At 43.5% G+C, this 19,717-nt stretch overlaps 1 protein-coding gene across 4 annotated transcripts in view; it reads left to right on the top strand.

Moving 5' to 3' along the window:
- LOC108933885 (arginine-glutamic acid dipeptide repeats protein-like) overlaps nt 1-19,717 on the top strand; it is a 151,525-nt gene that overhangs the window by 120,025 nt on the left and 11,783 nt on the right. For 3 of the 4 annotated variants that reach the window (XM_029260115.1, XM_029260117.1, XM_029260118.1), the window contains 2 exons: nt 4,815-4,895; nt 19,514-19,676. In XM_029260115.1, the coding sequence (XP_029115948.1) occupies nt 4,815-4,895; nt 19,514-19,676 (244 nt within the window). Of the gene's footprint in view, nt 1-4,009; nt 4,182-4,814; nt 4,896-19,513; nt 19,677-19,717 lie in introns of those variants that run through there. The other variant, XM_029260120.1, reaches the window with a different exon arrangement.

Genomic DNA, 19,717 nt, shown 5'->3' with positions numbered 1-19,717 from the left:
AGGTTTTAAAAGTGTTCAAATAAGATTATCTTGGTTGCTTCATATTTTGATGGAAATCCCTTCTTTTGCTAAAACACTGTAGTTACTTGTATTCAGTTCCCTAGAAGCTTATGAATATATATTTGTAGACTTGGTGATTGTATTATTTTTGTACACATTTTCTTTTTTTTTTTTTTGTCTCATAAAGGCATGTTGGGTTAAATAAGCATACATGGTAAGACCAGAATTTCCCAGCATCGTTGTTTGTTTCTCGATCTCAGAAAAATATGGAAGGAAAATGTGGTGTTGCAGAATTAGTGTTTAGGAAACCAAACGAATTAGAAATGTGGACAGATTAGACCACACAACATGCTGCGCAGTGTTTTGTTGGACTACTGACTAGTAGATGTACTTTCCAGGCTGATGTTTGATCCTTTGATGTGAAAGATGTGTCAAAATGAGCAGGAAATAGCTCTTTGTTTTCTGCCCCATTTCCTACCACTTGTGCTGGTTTCTTCATAGGGTTTTGGATTTTGAGGTGAATTAATGTGTTGTGATGTTATATATAATTGTGTGTAGCAGGGATAAAGAACGCCAGCATTGCAAAGTTAATTTTAACACATTATTTGCGCCTCTATTTGCATGCTTCTGTGTGGGCCAGTGTCGATGTTGATTTTATGGGATTGACCCGTGATAGGTGCACGTCCTAAACTGAGGGCTTTCGCCATTCTCTCATAGATGTGTTCAAGCCAGCTTTCTGACCTTAAGCGATGACTCTGCTTTTGGATTTCAATTAACTTTTCTTCTTGTGAATAGCGTCGTTCCCCCTGGGTTTGTGCTTTAGATCTCATTCACGTTTGTGGGCCTTTCTCTTTCCCCTTGTATGTCGCAGTTATGTAATGTCGAGGAAAGAGGGCGGGAGCATACCGCGAGTCGGGGAAGAGAGCCACCAGCTCCCTGGAACATTTCCTCGCAAAAAAGGAGCCTGTTGTTTCAGAGCAGCACCCAGCGATTTGCTAGCGTCCGTGTACTCGCTCCCCAGTCCCTCCTCCCCTCGCCCCGTCACCTAGCAACGGTGGGCCGGAGCCATCCAGACAGCAGCGGAGTGATTTCTGGGAGTAGATTGGTGGATGATTTATTAGCTGGGCTGTGGGCATGGTGAGCTCAGGCAGCTGAAATGGAGCCTTAAAGCGGAGCTGACACAGAACAGAGGGGAGTTAGCCGGGGAGGCGTGGGGGAGGGGGACCTCTTAGCTGGCAGTGCAAGCTATCATGCTTGCTAGTGTAAATATTACTGCAAGCTGAGATAATCAAGGTTGTGCGATTATGGCGCACAGATGCACTCCCGTTAAAAGTACAACTGCGCTGGGTCCTCTTCGCAGAGCTTCGGAGAGTCTTTTATATCATACAAGGACTCGATTCACATTTTTCCTTTTTATTCTTATTTCTTATTTTAAATCGTGCTTTTAGCTTGTGGCCTTAGTGGTTTTAAAGGCTTTATGTCGTCCATGCAAAGGACAAGGTCTTGCCTCATTAGACAAGCATGTAGTAAGGAGATCAGGGAGCAAAGAATGGTCACTCTGGTACTGGATCCTGGATGTAGAGCAGGCCGGTTTAAGGACCACACAGGAAGGACACGCGGACAAACTGACATGTGCCACCATTCACTGCAGATTATTGTCCATATTCTGCAATACGCATGTTCTCATTATACGGCAATAATGAAGCACTTAATGACAAGATTGTTAGCTCATAAGCTTTTAATCCATCATTGCCTATAATCCATTATGCCTTGCACAAGAAATACTGCTAGTCATGCTCATCAGTACGCCTTAGAGTCCACAGGTTTTCATAAAGGTAATACATTTATCTTATTAGTTTAGCAGATGCGTTTCTCCAAAGTGACGTATGCAACAGTGCGTTAGAACAACAAGAGACATTTGGACGCGCACACAAGATTCTGGAGTACAGTCAAGCGCATGAGACAGTTTTGTGTCTAATGGGTGAATAACCAATAACCTTGATCAGAAATCATGTTTGGCAACAAGTCATCTGTCTGTACGCTGATGTGTAGCCCATTCTACACATCTTTACACACTGGTTTCATGAGCATCTTTTTTCTGTTTCGGAGAAGCTTCAACAATATTGCTAGTTATGCTTTATGCAGTTCCTGTTAACATTGAGAACGCATAACCACAACTGTATTGAAAATATATAATTGTTATACATTTTACACTAATGCATAAAACTAGATATAAAAATGTTGCCACTGTGAGCCATAAGTAGTACTTCTAGAATCTGTCTTTTCAGCCCAAGTACGGGTCTGATTTTAAAATATTTTTCAAATTGCAAAAAAATTTTCTGCAATGTCTTTGCCATTTAAACTGTTACTGTTTAAACAAACCCATGCTGTCTAAGTTTGAAATTGTAATAAGCACAAGTTTTTCATGAAATTTGTGCCTATTAAACAGTCCCCCTTCAAGCAAGAAGCTCACCAGGTGGGTTTATATAGAGGCCTTGGTAGGGTTGAAGTGCGAAACGTGCTGCATTCTTCCTATGTATACTTTCGTACGGAAAGTAAACGGTTTTTTTTTTTTTTTTTGTAACAACAAAGTGTTTTTGTCATCGTTAATCAGAATTTTCAGCATTATATCAAAAGTTAAGAGGCAGGTTGACTGTGTAGTTGACAGGTACAGTACTGTGTGTGTCACCATAGCATGAGTGGAAATCCTGCGTGCTCTTGGCCGATGTCCACTACAGCTTTTTGCAGAGACGACTCGGAGTTCTCTTGTGCCACGAAACTACGAGCAGAACTCTGCTTTGGTCCTTCCGTTGACTTTCTGCTCTTAAATTGAAGGGCTTAAATGCTTAAGCTCTGTTGTGGGAAATGGGCTGATGTTGCTGCATCTGGCTTTATAAAATTAGTATAGAAAAGGCCTTTAGCCCAGATATTTGCTTAATTTACGTTTTATGGCCATTGAATTGTATATCCTGTCGTATTGTGTTGTTGTTGAACTGTATGTCCATTATCTTTTCTAAAGCTTGTGAACCATTGAAGTTCCTGCATTTAAATTATATTCGAAGGACCAGTTTTATTTGTCGGAGGAGTAAATATGTGGGAATTCTAGTAACTGACTTGAGTGTACCTATCGTCAGAAGTGTTCACATTTTATGGGGTCGTCGTGTCTTTAGGGCTCAACCAGAAAATACTGCATTGTGGAATTTCCCGCTATTATTGTGGCTTTTGTACAATGTTTCTTTGGCAGACCCGCTTGCGTAATTCCTTTTCAACATGGTGCGTTCTGTGCATGGCATAACTGAAAATATCTTTGCTTAATATATGTTGATGTTGGAAAAATTTAAAAAAAAAAAAAATACTGCAGTCGGGTGAAACCTTCTGGTTTATAGACAGGCCTGATTACAAGTACTTTTGCAGCATCAGCCGGTTCTTCGAGGGAGGGAAGGGCTTTCCTCAAAATGGGAAATAAGGCTAATTTGTACATTGTTCAGAAGTCTCCAACAGCCACTTGAGTTTCCTAAAAGCTACTTGTTGTTGTTCTTTATTGAGCTGCTGCCTTTGTCCAAGGAAAAACACAAATGTAAGGTTATTTCTGAGATAATGATGTTTTCCCACACAAAGCGGGGGCTCGCTGACTGACGGGGACGCTGGCGATCGCACGTTTCGGCTCGGGCGCCTCTTTCTCGGGGCTGCGCGGACCCCCGCTTGGCGTGCCCCGGACCCCCTCGCCCACCTATTGCCCAGACCTCGTCTTGCTCTCTCATTCCAGCGCGTGCGTGTGCCCGCAGACTAGCAGGGGCGGCGAGAGGACACCGTGCCACTTCGAGATCCCGAAAGGGGTTAAGCTCGAGTAGCAGGCGCGCTCCTCCAGGCAGCGCTGCGCGCTCCATACCAGGTTTTCGGTCCCACCCCACACCACAGGCTCCCTAGCAGAAAGATCACATGTAAAGCCTTCCCCTTTGTAGTGCAGGAGCAGAGAGTGACAAGCAGTTTCTTGCTTGTAAAAGGGGGGGAAAGCTGTCCACCTCCCCGCACTCTGGATCTTCACCTTGAGCGCCCATTTCGCTCGGCTCGGACACAAAGGTCCGGCTCCGGCTGCCGGTGGACTTTACCTGCTTTTTAGTGGGATTACTTGGCGGAAGCCTTCCGCCTGGATTGCAGCGGGTCACGTCTCCAACAAGAAAGTAAATTTGACGGTTCTATGCTTGCTTGGATATGCGTGTTTTGTGCCTCCGCGTTTTATGGCTCTTAAAGGAACAGAAGTCTTGGATTTGGATGTTCTCCCCATTTGTGTTTTCTTTCATTAATACGTGTACACGTTCTCTTGGAAACAAACTGTCATTTTATTTTGGGGCTGTCGCTGATTGTTTTTATTTCCTTTCTACTCTTCTGTCCTCTGGCACGTAGGAAATATATTCACATGTTAGTTCATACCTCAAGTGGCTTTTCGTAGACACTCGTCCGATAAATGTTCCTTTTTTTTTTTTCTTTTTTTTTTTTTTGAGTGTTCAAGTGAAGTTGCTAAAATATTTTGTTTGGGCCAGTGAGTTATATTGTGGTTTTATGCATAATTTCTCTGGGTGTATATTTAACAGCTATCTGCTATTTGGTTAATGTTCTTATCGGAGCTTAATTTTCAGTTTTAGCTCAAAGAAAACTTTAATGTTTGTCTTTGTACAGACCTTGAGTTTGAGAGCAGATATTTTTAGAAGATGTGGTCTTTATGTCACTGATCATTCTTTTTCCTATTCTTTTTTCCTTTCTTCCTTTCCCACACCGCTCCTCCGCTCTTCCTTTCCTGAACCCAAAAAACACAGAAGCGGTTCATTAAAGGTCTCAGACAGTACGGCAAGAACTTCTTCAGGATTCGGAAAGAGCTGCTGCCCAACAAGGAAACGGTAAGACTGCCTTCTCGTAACAAGACGACGTTTCACGGAGCTCACGTAGTTTACTGGAATTCCTCATCGTAGTTTGTGTATTTGTCTGTGTGTGTGTGTGTGCGTGCGTGCGTGCGTGCGCGCGCATGTGCAGCCGAGGGGATCTGGAGCGTAGATGAAAGTGGCTCTGAAACTAACAGGAGAAAATTGAAGGACACATATAAACTGCAGCTTTTCCAAATACTTTCATAAAACAGTCTCTCCGTCATAGTCTTTAACATGATCGTGGAATAATAGCTGTTCTGCAATTGTCAGCATTGCCGGTTGAAACGGTTTACTTTATTAAAGTATTGTGTGCAATCATGACTCATGCACCTGAAAGTCTAAACAAGAATTCCCTCTTTGCAAACTTGTCGATTTCATGTTTCGTCCAGAACGTTCGGTGTCCAGAAGCATGGACGTCGGGTGCGTTTTGTACCTCGTGTGTTGAGGGGCAACGCAGAGTAAATGTAATTGTGTGTATGAGGCACTTCCTGCACTCACAGTGCTCTCCTTAGAGCTCTTCATACTTTCCAGCCGTTCAGTCGGAGCTCGCTTGGCCGTCATGGTTGGACTTCACCTTCTCCGAGCCGCTGAACAATGTAGAGGGAGGCATGGCGATCAGACGAGCACTGATGAGCATTACAACTTTGTCACATTCATAACCATCTTTTTTTCTTTCCCTCCAGTACTGCTGCTAAAAAAAAAAAAAGTTTTTTTGTTTTTGTATTTTTAGTGAATAATGACCAGTAATGACATTTAAAGCTTTATTTTCTATAAGAACATATTAAAGTTGTAAGCTTACATAAGTCAGGGTTATGAAAGGACAATGACCGGCTTGCGTATTACGGGCAAAATGCACGATACGCTTTTATGAATTAACCCTGGTCGCAAGCCTTTCAGTTCTAGGACGAAAACTCCGTGTGGGGAGTTCTAGGTCCAAAGTGCACCTCGGTGTTTTCGGACACCTGGGACTTTGTTTTCTTGCGATCGGTGCGTCTTTGCACTTGTCGTCTTTACGTCTCTCTCAGACTGAATTCTGAAATCTCTCTCAAATAACCTGAGGTGTGGTGTTGCTGGGTTTCAGCCAGGGTGGCAGACAGTTATGACAAGGGGTTCTGCGATGCTTGAGTGATGGCGGTGGTGTGTTCGGTGAGCTCCACAGGCACCTCCTGCACACTTGTGTGCTGCCCGCAGGTGGCTCATTGCCTACATTGACAGCCACTGCCACCGGCACGGTGTCAGCTGCGGGAACACGGCCACGGCAGACACGGCCACGTTCCGCACAGATTTGTGAAGTGCTAAATTAACGCGAAAGTCATTTGGGAAGGTTTGGGGCCGTACGGGGGTGGCGGTGGGGTGATCGGGTTCTCTGTGTTCATGCTGTAAGTGGATACTGGGACAGCACACGCTGCGTGAGGGGTCTGGCAGTTAAGGGTTATGATTCTCTATAAATAAATATGTAATTCTAAATTGAGTTGCTTTTTTCCTTTGCATTACATTTTGACATTGAAATGTGGTTTTAATGCAGTGAAGAGCAAGTCATAGTATGTTCAGCGAAAATGAAATTCAGACTCAGCCTTAATGTGAAGTGTTGCACACTGGGATGATTTATCATATTTATTTAAGCTGTTGTATTTACAGTTCACTAGTTGTCATTGAGTTTAGTCAAGGATCTATTTCCAGATATTTTTATTGATAAATTTCAATTTGGCAGATATTTATTTGAGAGGAGCTGATGTTGCAAGCTAGTTGGAAATTTGTCAAGGATTGTTTCCTGCTTTAAGGCAACTGAAATGTACGCAAATAAAGTGGTCCTCAGCATGTTATTTTAGGAACACTTCAATTAAACAGCACCATTTACGTTTAAGAATTTTAATTCAGGTACAGATGATTCTGATTTTTTTTTTATTTGAAAAGCTTTCTTGTCTGTAGAAGAGATTCACATCTTATCGATTATTTATTAGCTGTGGAATAAAATGTTTAACCCTACTTGGAGGATTTATAAAAACAGTGTCAAGAATTGTAGTTGGGTCAAAATATTCTTTAGGTCTTTATTTATGGACTGGGCTTTGGGTTCTTCAACAAAAACACAGTAAATTTCAGATTTTACTATGTACCTCTGGTGGCATTATCAGCCTTGCAGGATTACAGTGAGTGTACAATTATAAAGTGATTAAAGCAGGCTGCCATACTGCTTTTTCAACCACATGACACCCCTATTTCCCTGTTCAGTCACCAATTTGTTTTGTTTTCTGTAAACCAGTATACACTGTCTTGTCTGCTCAGACTAGTTTCACTCATAATGTTTTCAGGAATGTAGACATATTGTTGTATATAGCCTAAAAGCTTGTTTTGTAAAATTGCTTTATCGCTGCAGGTATTGCTGTGACTACAGCCTGTGTTTTATGTTATGTTTGTTGATGTGTTTGACATGCTAACATGGTGAAACCCTTTTATTTTCAATGTTGTGGTTCCAAAATATTAGTAATGCATTTCTTCACAATGTATGTGAAATATGTCAGTTTTTAATGTAATAAATCAGATCCAGTTCCATTTGTAATGGCTCAGCACTTGCATGGATATATAGTGAAGTTTTATTTCTTTTACTGTTAATTTGTAATTTCCACAGTCTGTGTTTTAATTTAGGTTGACATCAGGATAGTTTGAAGAAGGTTGTAACGCTTAGCTGCAAATAATAAACGATTAAGTTCCATCGTTGAATAAAAGGTCCGAGTTTAACCATCTCGAAAATTGAATAATTGTCTATTTCCCAGATCCACTTTCACATAAAATGTGTACCAATCTGCAGGGTTCACCATTAGCCTGCTGCTGCCAGGCAATGACTGTGCAGATGGTCCTGCCAAAAAATGTAGCGCAAAGGAGAATCACAATTGTCTGTAGAGCTGCTTACATTTTTGAAATACAAGTGCAAACACACATTTGTTACAGTTGAATTAATTCAGAGGCCTTTTGTTGGAGGTCACATCTCATGAAACATGTGTCTCATTGTCCTAATGCTGCACAAAATACAGCTATTGAAGATGATGCATTACACACTGGCATTGCAGTGTAAGCTGTGATGGCAGAGGGGTTATGAAAAATAGGAAGTCATCCATGTAGGTGGAAGTAATAGCTACAGAAATCTCAGGATGAATGTAAATAGTGGATAAAAGCATGGAGAAAAGTGTCAGCTAAATGAATAAATAATGGTAATTACAGTGTTGTAGTATTCAGCAGACCAGTGGGGAAAGACTATTTCTCAGAATGTGTCGCTCGAACAAATATCCTTAGTGAGGAAAAAGTAGGAACGGCACGGAGCGTACTTTGGTCATCGTGAAAGGCCAGTTAAATTTTTCTTTCGCGCAAGTTCAACTTGGCTAGAAGTGTATCCCCTGACGAAGTGCTAGTTGGTACCCGGAGGAACATATGGTTTGTTTTCCTAAGTCTTTTTTTCCACCCTCTTTGCCTGCCTCATTGGGGGAAAATTGGATTGCAAAAGCCTGGAGGACACGATGAGGGGAGAGGTGGTGGGAAAAGATTGAGAAACAGTAGTAGACGTTTTTCACCCTCCACCCACCCTTTTCTGTTCTGCATTAAAAATAATCCTAACACTTTCCACATGCTGGGCTCTCTGACCACTCGAAGGGCTGCCGTTGTTCCTGTAGGACGTTCTGGGCTCTGGCCCTGATCGTGGTGAGCTTTGTGTCGTAGGAGCACTCTGGTAATGCGGAGATTAGGGCCAGTGGCCAGGATGAGAGCGGGAGATGCTGCTCCAGGCCCTGCTAAGCAGAGTTACCAGAAAAGAGCCTGTCCCACTTGGGTGGGTTGGGGGGACATATCCTATGTAAACACACACACACACACACACACACACACAAACACACACGATCCTCAAGCCATGAACGCTGTTGGAACTGGAATTCCATCGGTAAGAGCGTCTTTGTAAATCCAGGGTCACTTTCACCACTACCTCACAAACTAAAAGTTTAAGATTTCTTTACAGGTTTGTTTCTGTGAGCATGTTTAGCTGTAATTTGGGGGGGGGGGGGGTTCTGTGAGACTTTTCATTAGCCATTTATCCAACGCAAGCTTGTGCTACTCCAAATGTACCTGGAAACACCCTGGAGGATTTATTTTGTTACCTTTTATCAACTTGAAACATTAAAAATGTCTGTTTTAAAATAAAACATTCTCAATAACCTCCTATTAATTGTTCGTTATTGACCAATTCACACGATAAACGTGCAGCATTTGGCCTCTTTCAGCCTTCTTTATTACATACACAGCCAATAACTTAATAGATATGTGCTATAGATTACTGGGTATGTTCTGTAAAAGTCTAAAATGGGGGGGGGGGGGGGACACTGACATTTAAATATTAACTTTAAGCTACACTGAACGTGATTTTCAAAAACTGAAAATAAAAATACATTGGCTCCACAAGCTCCTCTCCAGTGCTGATGGTGTTACTAACACCCAAGAACACGATGAGATTTAAACATTGTGGAAGCCAGTTGAATTAATCAAGTTCCCTCTCGCCTTCTCCGCTTGTGTGCGTTTTACTGCCAACTAAAGGCTGGACGCTGGTGATGTTCTCTTTGCAAGAAACTGACATTTTTGAAAACGCACAATATGTGGTCATTCCCCGAGATACGCCGAATTTGGATTTCACGGTCCCTGACGGCTAAGAAATGCGAGATATTTGCGTTTTTGTTGTCATTTGGTAGACGCTTTTCTCCAAAACCGCTTGCGATTATGAACTAGTATTTAGCTGACACCTTCATCCAAGGTGATCTACAGCATTAGTCGCACTGCAGTGAACTGCCTATGGTCATTCACACGTTTATAGAGGTGAGGGATGTGTCGCTGTCACGCACGCACGCAGGGCAGTTTGGAGTCACCACTTCCCCGGAGACATGTCTTTAGGAGGAAACCCACGTGAACTTGGGAAGAATACACACACTCCACACACACTGACCAGACATCAAACCCACATCATTTTGCACAGCCCAAGTGCTGTCAGACACCATGTGAACTTGTTCAGTGACTGCAAGTTTATTTGTATTTTCATACATTACTTACTGTTTTTTGCATTACAAAATTGAATTAATATCTAAACACTGTGTGTCATGCATATTTTGTCAGCACTGAAGCGTACGGTACATAATAGCTGTGAGAGAGCTGAACGAGCACAAATAGACACCCATGTGGTATTATGGAGTAATTAATGAAGGGAAACTGCCTTGTGTTATAATAACTGTTGTTAAGCACTAATTGTTTCAGTTTAAATTGGGTTTGCAGCGGGTTGGGCTGGGTCCTGCTCTCCAGTGGGTTTGGAGTTCGAGTCCCGCTTGGGGTGCCTTGTGATGGACTGGCGTCCCATCCTGGATGTGTCCCATCCTGGATGTGTCCCCTCCCCCTCCAGCCTTGCACCCTGTGTTGCTGGGTTAGGCTCCGGCTCCCCGCGACCCCGTATGGGACAAGTGGTTTCAGATGGTGTCTGTGTGATATTTCAGCATAAAGAGGTGTCTTTTTTGAGTCTCAAAAGGAAATTTCTACCATGGTGGTAATGGTATGGTTATGTGCGATTAATGAGAATTCACCTTATGAAGGGTAATTCAGGAAGGTGTTGCTTTTGCAAGAGGGGGAGTTGCTGCATTTTGATGAATTTTTGCTTAATCCTACGTATTTTGGTGTTTATATTAACTGAAGGGTCCCTCTTTAGAATCGGTGCGGAAACTCGGGAATCGGTTTGAGTTTGGGCTCTACCTTTAATTAACGTTGACGCTCACTTTGGCAGGGCGTATTTTTGTAGGGAATACAGTTGCCAGGTGCATCCTTCATCTGTGACTTCATTAAAAAAAAAAAAATCCATGATTATTTCTCATTCTGGGCCAAGTCAGATAGGAGCTAAACCAGGAACGCCCTCCCAAAAATTGCACTTGTCTTTGAGTGGAGCGACGAGGCGAACCTGAGATCCGGGACTGTTCATTAGCTGCCACGGTTAGGAGGAAAGTGGCAGCTGAAGTGGAGGGGTGGCTCTAGTTATGTTTTGATGAAAGCGAACGCACACACATGCATACTCAGCCAGGCATTAAGGCCGCAGCCCGGTGTCAGCGGACAGCGCGGCATGGAGAGATGGAACCGTCGAGACTTCGGTCATGGGGCTGAGACGTGCAGCCCCTCGGGCCCTGTCATTTTCTTGGCTGAAATTGCAAAGATTATAGCCTTCTCCGTACAACCTTGCAGCAGATGTTTGCCCCGGTACGAGCTGCGCGGACGTCAAACGCAATTCATCGCTGCTTGCTCGTCCCTGCAGCTATTTGTGGATATAAATATTTTGTTTCGGTCATTAATTAAAGCCCCTAAAAGGGGCCCTTGTGCTCAGCTGGCAGCAGCTGGCAGCGCCCGATGGAACAGCTCTGTTGTTGTTCGTGTCGTCCCTCTTTATGTGGACACTAACAACCCTACATCTGCGCTAGCGCTGCTGTGTTCTTTGTCTTCCATTTCCCAGCTAGAGTCACACTGCCAGCTGCAGATTGAAGCCCACCTGAGAAACCCAAAAAAAAGCACTCTGCGGAAACGCGGGAGTACGAGGAGCGTGCCATCCCCGTCCTTCCAGGCTGATTTTGTTATTGGCTGCTTTATGTTGCTTCTCGTTTGTCAGCAGGAAAACAGTGATTCAGGCCCCCGCCAGCACCACCCCCAAAGCTAAAGTGTCTGTTGCAGTACAATCGCTTTCATTGCTGGAATCGCTTACCGCAGTGAAACGCACTGCTGATTCCACTAGTTGTGCGTCTTTGACCTGTAAAAGCAGAGCTTATTCGCTCTTTTCCACCACAAACGCCCAGCGCAGCAGGGATCATCTGCCTGTTTAATGTACTTTTCTGGGACAGGGTTACAACCCAAGGCCACTGGGCATTTCCTTTTCTTTTGGCCGGAACAAAACTTAAGTCACCCGCACGCTTTCCGTTCTCAGCTCACCGTTCTTTTTCAGCCGCTGTAACGATCCGAGTAACATCTCCTGTAGAGGGAGCCGTTCTTGTTTTTCCCCTGCTTTATTTCACAGGAGTGTCTGATGAGTAGCATTGAATAAAGTGATGTGATTAAATTCTCTTATGCTCCACGGGTTCAGTGACCCGGTGTTTTTTATGAGGTCACCTAGATGGACTCCACATGGCATTGCACGTTTAGCCTGTCGTTCCTGTTCGAGGAACGTAGTACTGTATATATTTAATTACCACGTGAAAATACCGCTGACTGGTGCGATTAAATAGGTGTTGGACCTTCAGAGCGGTTTCTCTGTAGCCTCAGTACAGTACAATACAGTACAGTGGCGGTTCCTCAGTGCTTCCACCCTGTGTCCGCAGCGTGAACTGCAGTGGTCTAAACCAAGCAAAAAGTGTCTTAAGATGTGATTTAAAAATGTTTTTTTCTCTCTGTCTTTAAAAGGTCTTACTTTAAAAGTGGGATATTCAGTGAGTACTTGCACTGGAAAATGAAAGGCATGGCAAGTTGTTTTATATGGAAATATCGTGTGCTGCTGTACTGATTGAATTAGCCTGTGTTCGTTTTAAATACACTGCTCAAACACTTGCAAAACACTTAAGTTGCACAGCTTACACCATTTCCTGCAGAGTTAATTACTTAAAGTTGTGTTTCTTTAATTGCTAAAAACTTTATGCAATTACATTTTGCTGACTTAATCTAGATTATCATCTTTGCTTAAGGATAGAGCAGATTTTTCGTTCGTATGCCCCTCCCCCTTCCCCTTCTTCTCCAGTCCTTCCGCTGAAACTGATGATGTTCCCATGGTGCAGGCCTCCCACCAGTGTGCGGGAAAAGTGAAGCCCCCCCCCCACACACCTTTCTGTCCTGAGACAAGCCCTGTTTTTAAAGCAGTTACGAGCTGTCTAAGGCTTTGGAGCAGCGCCCGTCCCAGGGTTGTCCCCCTTCTTTCACTTTCTCACTTCATCTCCTGCTTTCTCAGTTGCGCACCGGCCTTAGTGGGCTTAAAGATTTCGGGGGGCCGCTGGGTAGGTGGTTCAGGCTAACCAGCAGAAAAGCAAGAAACCACTGAGCCTAGATTAACTCTGAGTGGAGCTGCACTACAAGTGTCTGCATCATTTTGGCCTGAGAGACCTGTCCTGGCCTATAGTACACACCTATGGGAATGTACAAATTACTACTACATTGATAACATCTGCATGAGCCGCGCCTCTTGTTAAGGTATCCAGTAGGATAAACCTGCAGCCGTTCTTCTCTCCGGCCACAGTAACTTGTCATTTCTGCTTAATCAGAAACCGTTGGGAAGAATACACACGCTCCACACACACTGTACCTTGAACACCCTTTGCCACTATGAATTCTATGGTTAAAAGTTACTTCTTTTTTTTTTCCTTCCAACTTAGGCATGTTAAGACTGAGCAAGTGAGGATGAAGCTGCCCTAATGATCGAAATGCCCCTCAGTGAAGAAATGTAGACGCATTTTTATTTACCGTGGGCGTATCTGCCAGTTAGATGGTACACGTTTGCCCCTAGCAACCCTTCTGAAACATGCAGGAGAAAGTGTCTTTGCAACACTTTTCAAGTAAAAGTTTGCCAGCTGTCTTGGGTTGAGCCATTCGAGTGCTGGCAGACTCGTGAAACACAGCACTTAAACGTTTTTGAAGAGGCTCAATGATAATTTCAGTGACCTATGTTGTTTTGCAGCTGACGTGTTGTTTTTCCAGTGGGTGGTACGGAGGCAAATGATGGATATCCATTGTGCGATACGTTTTAACTGTCTGGAAAACGGCATTGGCCTAATTAAGGTAATCCTTTTTAGAGACCAGCACAGATGTTTTTCACATAAACCGTTTTCCCTACAGCTGTAAAAAGCAGTTTCTCTGCTGAGCGTCTCACCGCGTCCGTCTTTTTTTTTCAGCTTGGGCGGAGAAATTTAATATTAAGTCCAGGGTCTCGGGCCCGTCAGGTCATGGAGCGTGGTGACACCGCTCTCTTGCTTGATACCAGATGTTTTTGCCCCCCTTGCCCGTACCTCTTAACCTGTGCTGCCAGGAAAAGGCTGACCGTGAGCTGGCTCAGCGCTGCATTTCAGCCCCGCTCTCTGACGTAACAGGCAGGTGGTGCTGAGGGTATTCACACGCCCACTCCGGTCCATCGGGAAAGGCACTAAGCCATTTCATCTCACCGTGCGTAACCGTAATAGAGTAGAATAATATATTTGGTCTCCAGCATCGTCCGAGATGTCTGCTTCTGCCCGCTAGGGGAATTGGTGACAAACCCGGACGAGAGGCTCCGCAGGGCGTGTGCGCCGAGTCTTGACGCCCTCGCTGTTCGCTCGCATCATTGATACCGTCCGTCGCGCTCGTGTTCACTTATTGCGTGTCTGTACGAGCAGCAAACCTGTGTACAATAATATATTTTTCCCCGCTGCTTTAAATTGAAACCATATCCAGTCAGTTCTGGCACACAGCGAGTTGTTCTTTTACCATCGTCTCCGTACCGAGAGGGCGGCGGGGACTGTGGGCAACATTACGTTTATTCGTGCAGCAGATGCTTTTCTCCAACGCAACGCAAAACATTAGGTTTCTGTACTAAGCTGTGTGCAGTTATTTACACAGCTGGGTTATTTTTACTCCATTAGTTGCTTGGAGATACTCCACTGGAGAGACGATTCAGACCCCTGTATTATGATTTCAAGGCAGTGACTCTGACACCTACCCACTGCCTCCTACATGACAGCTTAGACCACCCTTCAGATAAATGTTTCTTAGCCAAGACCCCGTGACAGGTTCGCAGCCAGTTCTCATCTCACTGTCTGGATTTCTTTTACAGTATTAAATTGAACCACAGGTTTACTTAACCTTGTTTGATTAATAGCTCGGTGTCTTCAGAGAGTTCCGTCACACTTGTTAAACATTGTATAATAGATTTTATCATTGTGTTATTGCACTTACCTGTGTATTCTATACATGCAGGAAAAGTCGGTCCGTGTTTTTATCTTATTAAATACGGTTTAAATTAAAATTGGAGACAGCTTACCTAATGGAGTTTGGTTACATGAAGTCAGTACTTAAGGTACCAAGTAGGGTTAAAGGTTAAGTTTCCTTAAATACTCACGTGTTGGTACAACGCATACTGTTAACACGAGTAATGGTTTTGCAATATCAAGGCATCTTTTTTTTTTAATCACTTTTACATTTACATTTTTTCTTACTTATGAGATGCTTTTCTCCAAAGCGACTTTCAATGAACACTCTGTAGTGTTATCAGCCCACACCCCTTATTCACCGCGATGACTTACACTGCTAGATACACTACTTACAATCAGTCACTCATCCATACAGCAGTAGGACACACACACTCTCTCTGTCACTCACACACTGTGGGTGAACCTGAACAGCACATCTTTGGACTGTGAGAGGAAACCAGAGCACCCAGAGGAAACCCACAGACACGGGGAGAACATGCACACTCTAAACTCTAAACTAAAGATGGTTCATTTTGTTGTGTTCAACTAAAAACGCTGTGAATTTTAAATATAAATCAATAAAACTGTGAATAAATTTTAAACTGCTTCCTAATATTGATTGCTTTTTGTTAATTGTTTTATTTTTGCCAAAGGTGATAAAATATAAGAAGCCTTCCTTGTCTTGAAGAAATGATAGATAGTAACCACCAGTCCATTTCATATTGTTTTAAGTGTTCATTTTTGGTTACTCCCAGTTCACAAATTATTTGTGCTGGAGTGAAGGGCTGGCAACTGCTGTTTTAAATGATCGTCTAGAATGAAAATAACAGTAACCACACCTTTAAAAATAATTGTAGAGAACGGGTTTACACATGAGGATGTGCTTTGTGTTTTTTCTCACCTTTCTGACTTTTTATGGTGGGCACGGAGGCCTTTATCAGCGCTCTGAAAATGGATTTTCTTCTTGGTGTTGTCATTCAATTACCAGCTGAAGAAACTGGCAGACACAACAGATGATGCACTTTAATACCCTTTGGTGTGCTGCACCTAATTTTTCATCTGCTGTCCCCCCTGCATTTCATCTGCCAGTTTTGGACACCATTCGCCCGTGTGTGAGAGTGTGTGTGTGAGTGTGAGTGTGAGTGCGAATGAGAGGGAGGGAGAGAAAGAGAGAGAAGACTAAACAGCTCGATCCACTGTTTGTTTGTAATACCGAGGGATAATCTGTCCTAAAATGGTTTAGCATTCACCTGATCGCACTTAAAAAGATTTGTTTGGAGGCAATAGCTGCATTAATCAGTCTCTAAATGTGTCTTGCTTCTTCGTTGACCTTGTTCTCGTGCCTCTGGGAAGCGGGCGAGGGCGACGGCTCGCGGCGCTCCTGTGCCGCGGATACTCCGTTGCGATGTGAGAAGTGCCCGGCACTCTCTTCCGAGTTAATTGTAAGACGCTAGTTTGTTAAATAGTTCACTTTTTTTAATACGACACACACGCTGCATTGGCGCGCTTCTTCTACACTCTCACACTGAAGAAATCTCGGTGAAAGAATTGTTACAGAGGGATTTAACTCAAGTCCGACTCGTACAAATCGCGATTTTACGGAACTTTAGATTTTTATACTTTAGGATCGCCAACTTCTGTTCCAGTTTCCATATTTGCACATCTTCCTTAGACATCTGTGTTTTGCACATGTACTATCACAGCAACACACACTATTTCTCACATGCATGCATAATTGGGAATTAAGAGTCGGCAGTTCAACTGAAGCACGTGTCTTTGGACTGTGGGAAGAAACCAGAGTACCCGGAAGAAATGCTTACGAACGTGGGGAGCATATGCAAACTTCACAGACCAAACAAGGATTGAACCCACATCCTCTCACACTGTCCAGGTGCTACTTGCTGCACCACCCACATGCAAATGTTTAAATCGGTGTTTGACAGAATTCTGCAATATATACATATTCACACACACACACAGCTTGATCTATTGTAATGGACAATATTTAATATTATGTATAAATAGTCAATATTTAAGTGAAAATTCTAACTGATAAATTTGCAGAAATTCACAATGCAGTCAATGTCATTTGCAATTCTGTTGTGTACAGCAATGTCTTCATGTCCATTCTCCAGCCAGCATTGAGATCTACAGTTAGAGCATTAAGGTTATGAATCGTTAGGGATCAAAGTCTTATTGTAGCACGGGTATAATTTGTGTTAAACCCGCGCGATCATTAATTCTCACTTTGTTTTCGCTGGAGCCGCAGAGATGGGTCCTTTGAGCCGTATCAACCACGGCGTGATCCGGCGTTTCCTCAGAGTAAGGGCAAATCCAGGCTTTCCGGCACGGAACCTTGCTTAACAATGTTTTTACGCTGTTGCGTTACCTCTTTTTGGCACCGTGACTAGGGATGGCGGCACACTTAAAACATCAAACGTGGATCTTTTAGGTATACTCGTCAAAGGCCGCTGGTCACTCTTCAGTATCGCCTTCTGCCTGAAATGAGCGTGAGATCATCTGTTTAGAGTTCTTGTTACATAGGAAGTTTTATCATACCTTCACTGTGATGTGTCCTGTTCTTTGGTCGCATTTTTTTTTTTCCATAAACACCAGACTGCTCTGATTGGCTGTATTAAAAAATGAAAGTGAACGTTATTCAAAGACAGACGTTTGGGATATGTCAATTCAGATGCAGCTTCCATGTTTAAGCAGTAAGTGTATCATAATTCCAAACCCAAAGGAGTAGGACAGCCCACCCTGTTGAAGGGTCAGTACTCCAAATATGTGTGTGTGGCATCTGAGTAATTTTAAAATATAAGGGAAATGAATGTATAAAATTAGCCACATAATGTGTAACTTGCATAATAGACTGAATTTTGCCCTTTTGTTTATATTTAGTAGTCATTGAGCCAATGTTGTTTTTTTATTTTTATTTTAAGTAACGTGGCTTGTTTGGGCAAAGGGAATATCCACACGCATGTGTCTGCCTTAGCTTTTGCTTCCCTGCCTGTCACACCGAGAGTGTTTGATTTAAGCTCCGTTTGCTGCCAGCGATGGGGCCACAAGCCATTTCAGTCTCCATTTGTAGTACGAGGCCTCCATCCGACATGTCCTTTTGTTTGCCGCGAAGCGCCTGCCACCCAAGCGGCGGCCGCCGCCGCCGCGCTGATCCTAATACTCTCGCATCCAGGGCGCTTTGCTGCCTAATCCTTCAGCAGGCGCGCAGGCAGCCTCTCGGCCCGCGGCCCCCGGCCCCCTCGCCGGGCCTGACGGCAAAACCTGGCCTGGATTCTCTGCCTCCGCGTGTCCTTTTCTCTTCCTCCGTCCGAGCCCTTCGCCTTCCTGCCTCACGGCGGGCCGACGGGTCCCTAGTCAGCTTTGCTTGTAGGATGTCACTTTGCTATACAGACGTTACTTAGAGGGGAAGAAGCGCTTTCCTTTTCTTAAATGTAAACACTGCTGAGGGTAAAAAATAAAAATACAGCACCGCTTTCGTTAACCGTTTTGAGTTTTCTTCCGCCGAAAAAACCGGAAGTTTTTCCACAGATGCTTTTTAACAATGCCTGCGTGTTTTCACTTACACTTAATTCTCTTTCTTGTCAACTCCTTCAAGACCGTTGATTTAAAAATGCTGCACTTTTATATTTGCACCTCTGGGGAACAATGACGATTGCAGTGATTTAACTGCCCTTTTTTCGGTGCCAAGCGTATCTGTTGGCAGAGGAAGGCAAGAAGACTGGTCTCGAGGATGCCACTTAGAGCAGTACCCCTGCAATTGTGGCGTACTACACATTACTGTTAAATTAATTAAAGCCATTGAGTACAAGGCTTACGTGGTTAATCGTGCATGTTTAAACGTTTTGCTCAAATTTAAAAGAAATGAGAACAGTCTGAGTAAAGCAGAAGTACTAAAAATGACAGAAAATTGACAACAAAACTACAAATTCATATTTACGTGTAGCCACATTCAGCTGCTTATAACATTTATATCAGCAGATTTCTAGTTTAACATTTTGATATGCTGATGATATTATAAGATGTAATTCAATAGACATAACTGGCTTGCACTTTAATAGTATCGCGTTGCCATGATGTACTATATGTCTTTAATTCTGTTGGTCGTTTTTGCTGTCCGTTTGTCACTGTTTTGAGGTAAACCATTTGTGCATTTGTTACGTTTTTGCGTCCGCATGGCACGGTTGTGAAAGTGTATAATTTTTTCCCCCATCACAAAGCGCCAGAAGCTGTGTTCTGGGGTGATCCGGGAGACTTTTAAAGTTTGCAAGGCTGCAGTGTTTGAAACCACATTAAGAAAAAGTATGCCGCTATTGTAAAACGTACGATTTAGCAAATAGTTTTAACGTAACCCCGTGTCATCTTTGTAGATTAGGGTGAGACATGTAAACTTTAATGGGTTGGGGCAAATAACTGAATTCACTTAGTGTCAGCAGAGTGGCCTCGGGGCTCCCATTATATAAGCCCTTCGCTAGATGTTGTTCACTTCAGCTCTTCACAGGGACATGGTCATTTGCTAGAATAACTCATTAAAGCGGGATTGCGCTCAGTTCAGCCACACATCTGCTCAAAGTCATCTGTGTTACTTGTGCTGCTTTGCAGGGCGAGTTGATTACTTTCTACTACTACTGGAAAAAGACTCCGGAGGCAGCCAGCTCCCGGGCTTACCGGCGCCATCGCAGGCAGCCTATCTTCCGCAGGATCAAGACGCGCACCGCGTCCACACCGGTCAACACTCCATCCCGCCCACCATCCAGCGAGTTCTGTAAGATTGAGTAACCTTTGAAATTTTTTTTCTGATGAAAT

The sequence above is a fragment of the Scleropages formosus genome, chromosome 2 (assembly GCF_900964775.1).
Source record: "Scleropages formosus chromosome 2, fSclFor1.1, whole genome shotgun sequence".
Lineage (NCBI taxonomy): Eukaryota > Metazoa > Chordata > Actinopteri > Osteoglossiformes > Osteoglossidae > Scleropages > Scleropages formosus.
Note: the sequence above shows the minus strand (reverse complement) of the source record. Positions and strands in the feature narration are given on the sequence as shown.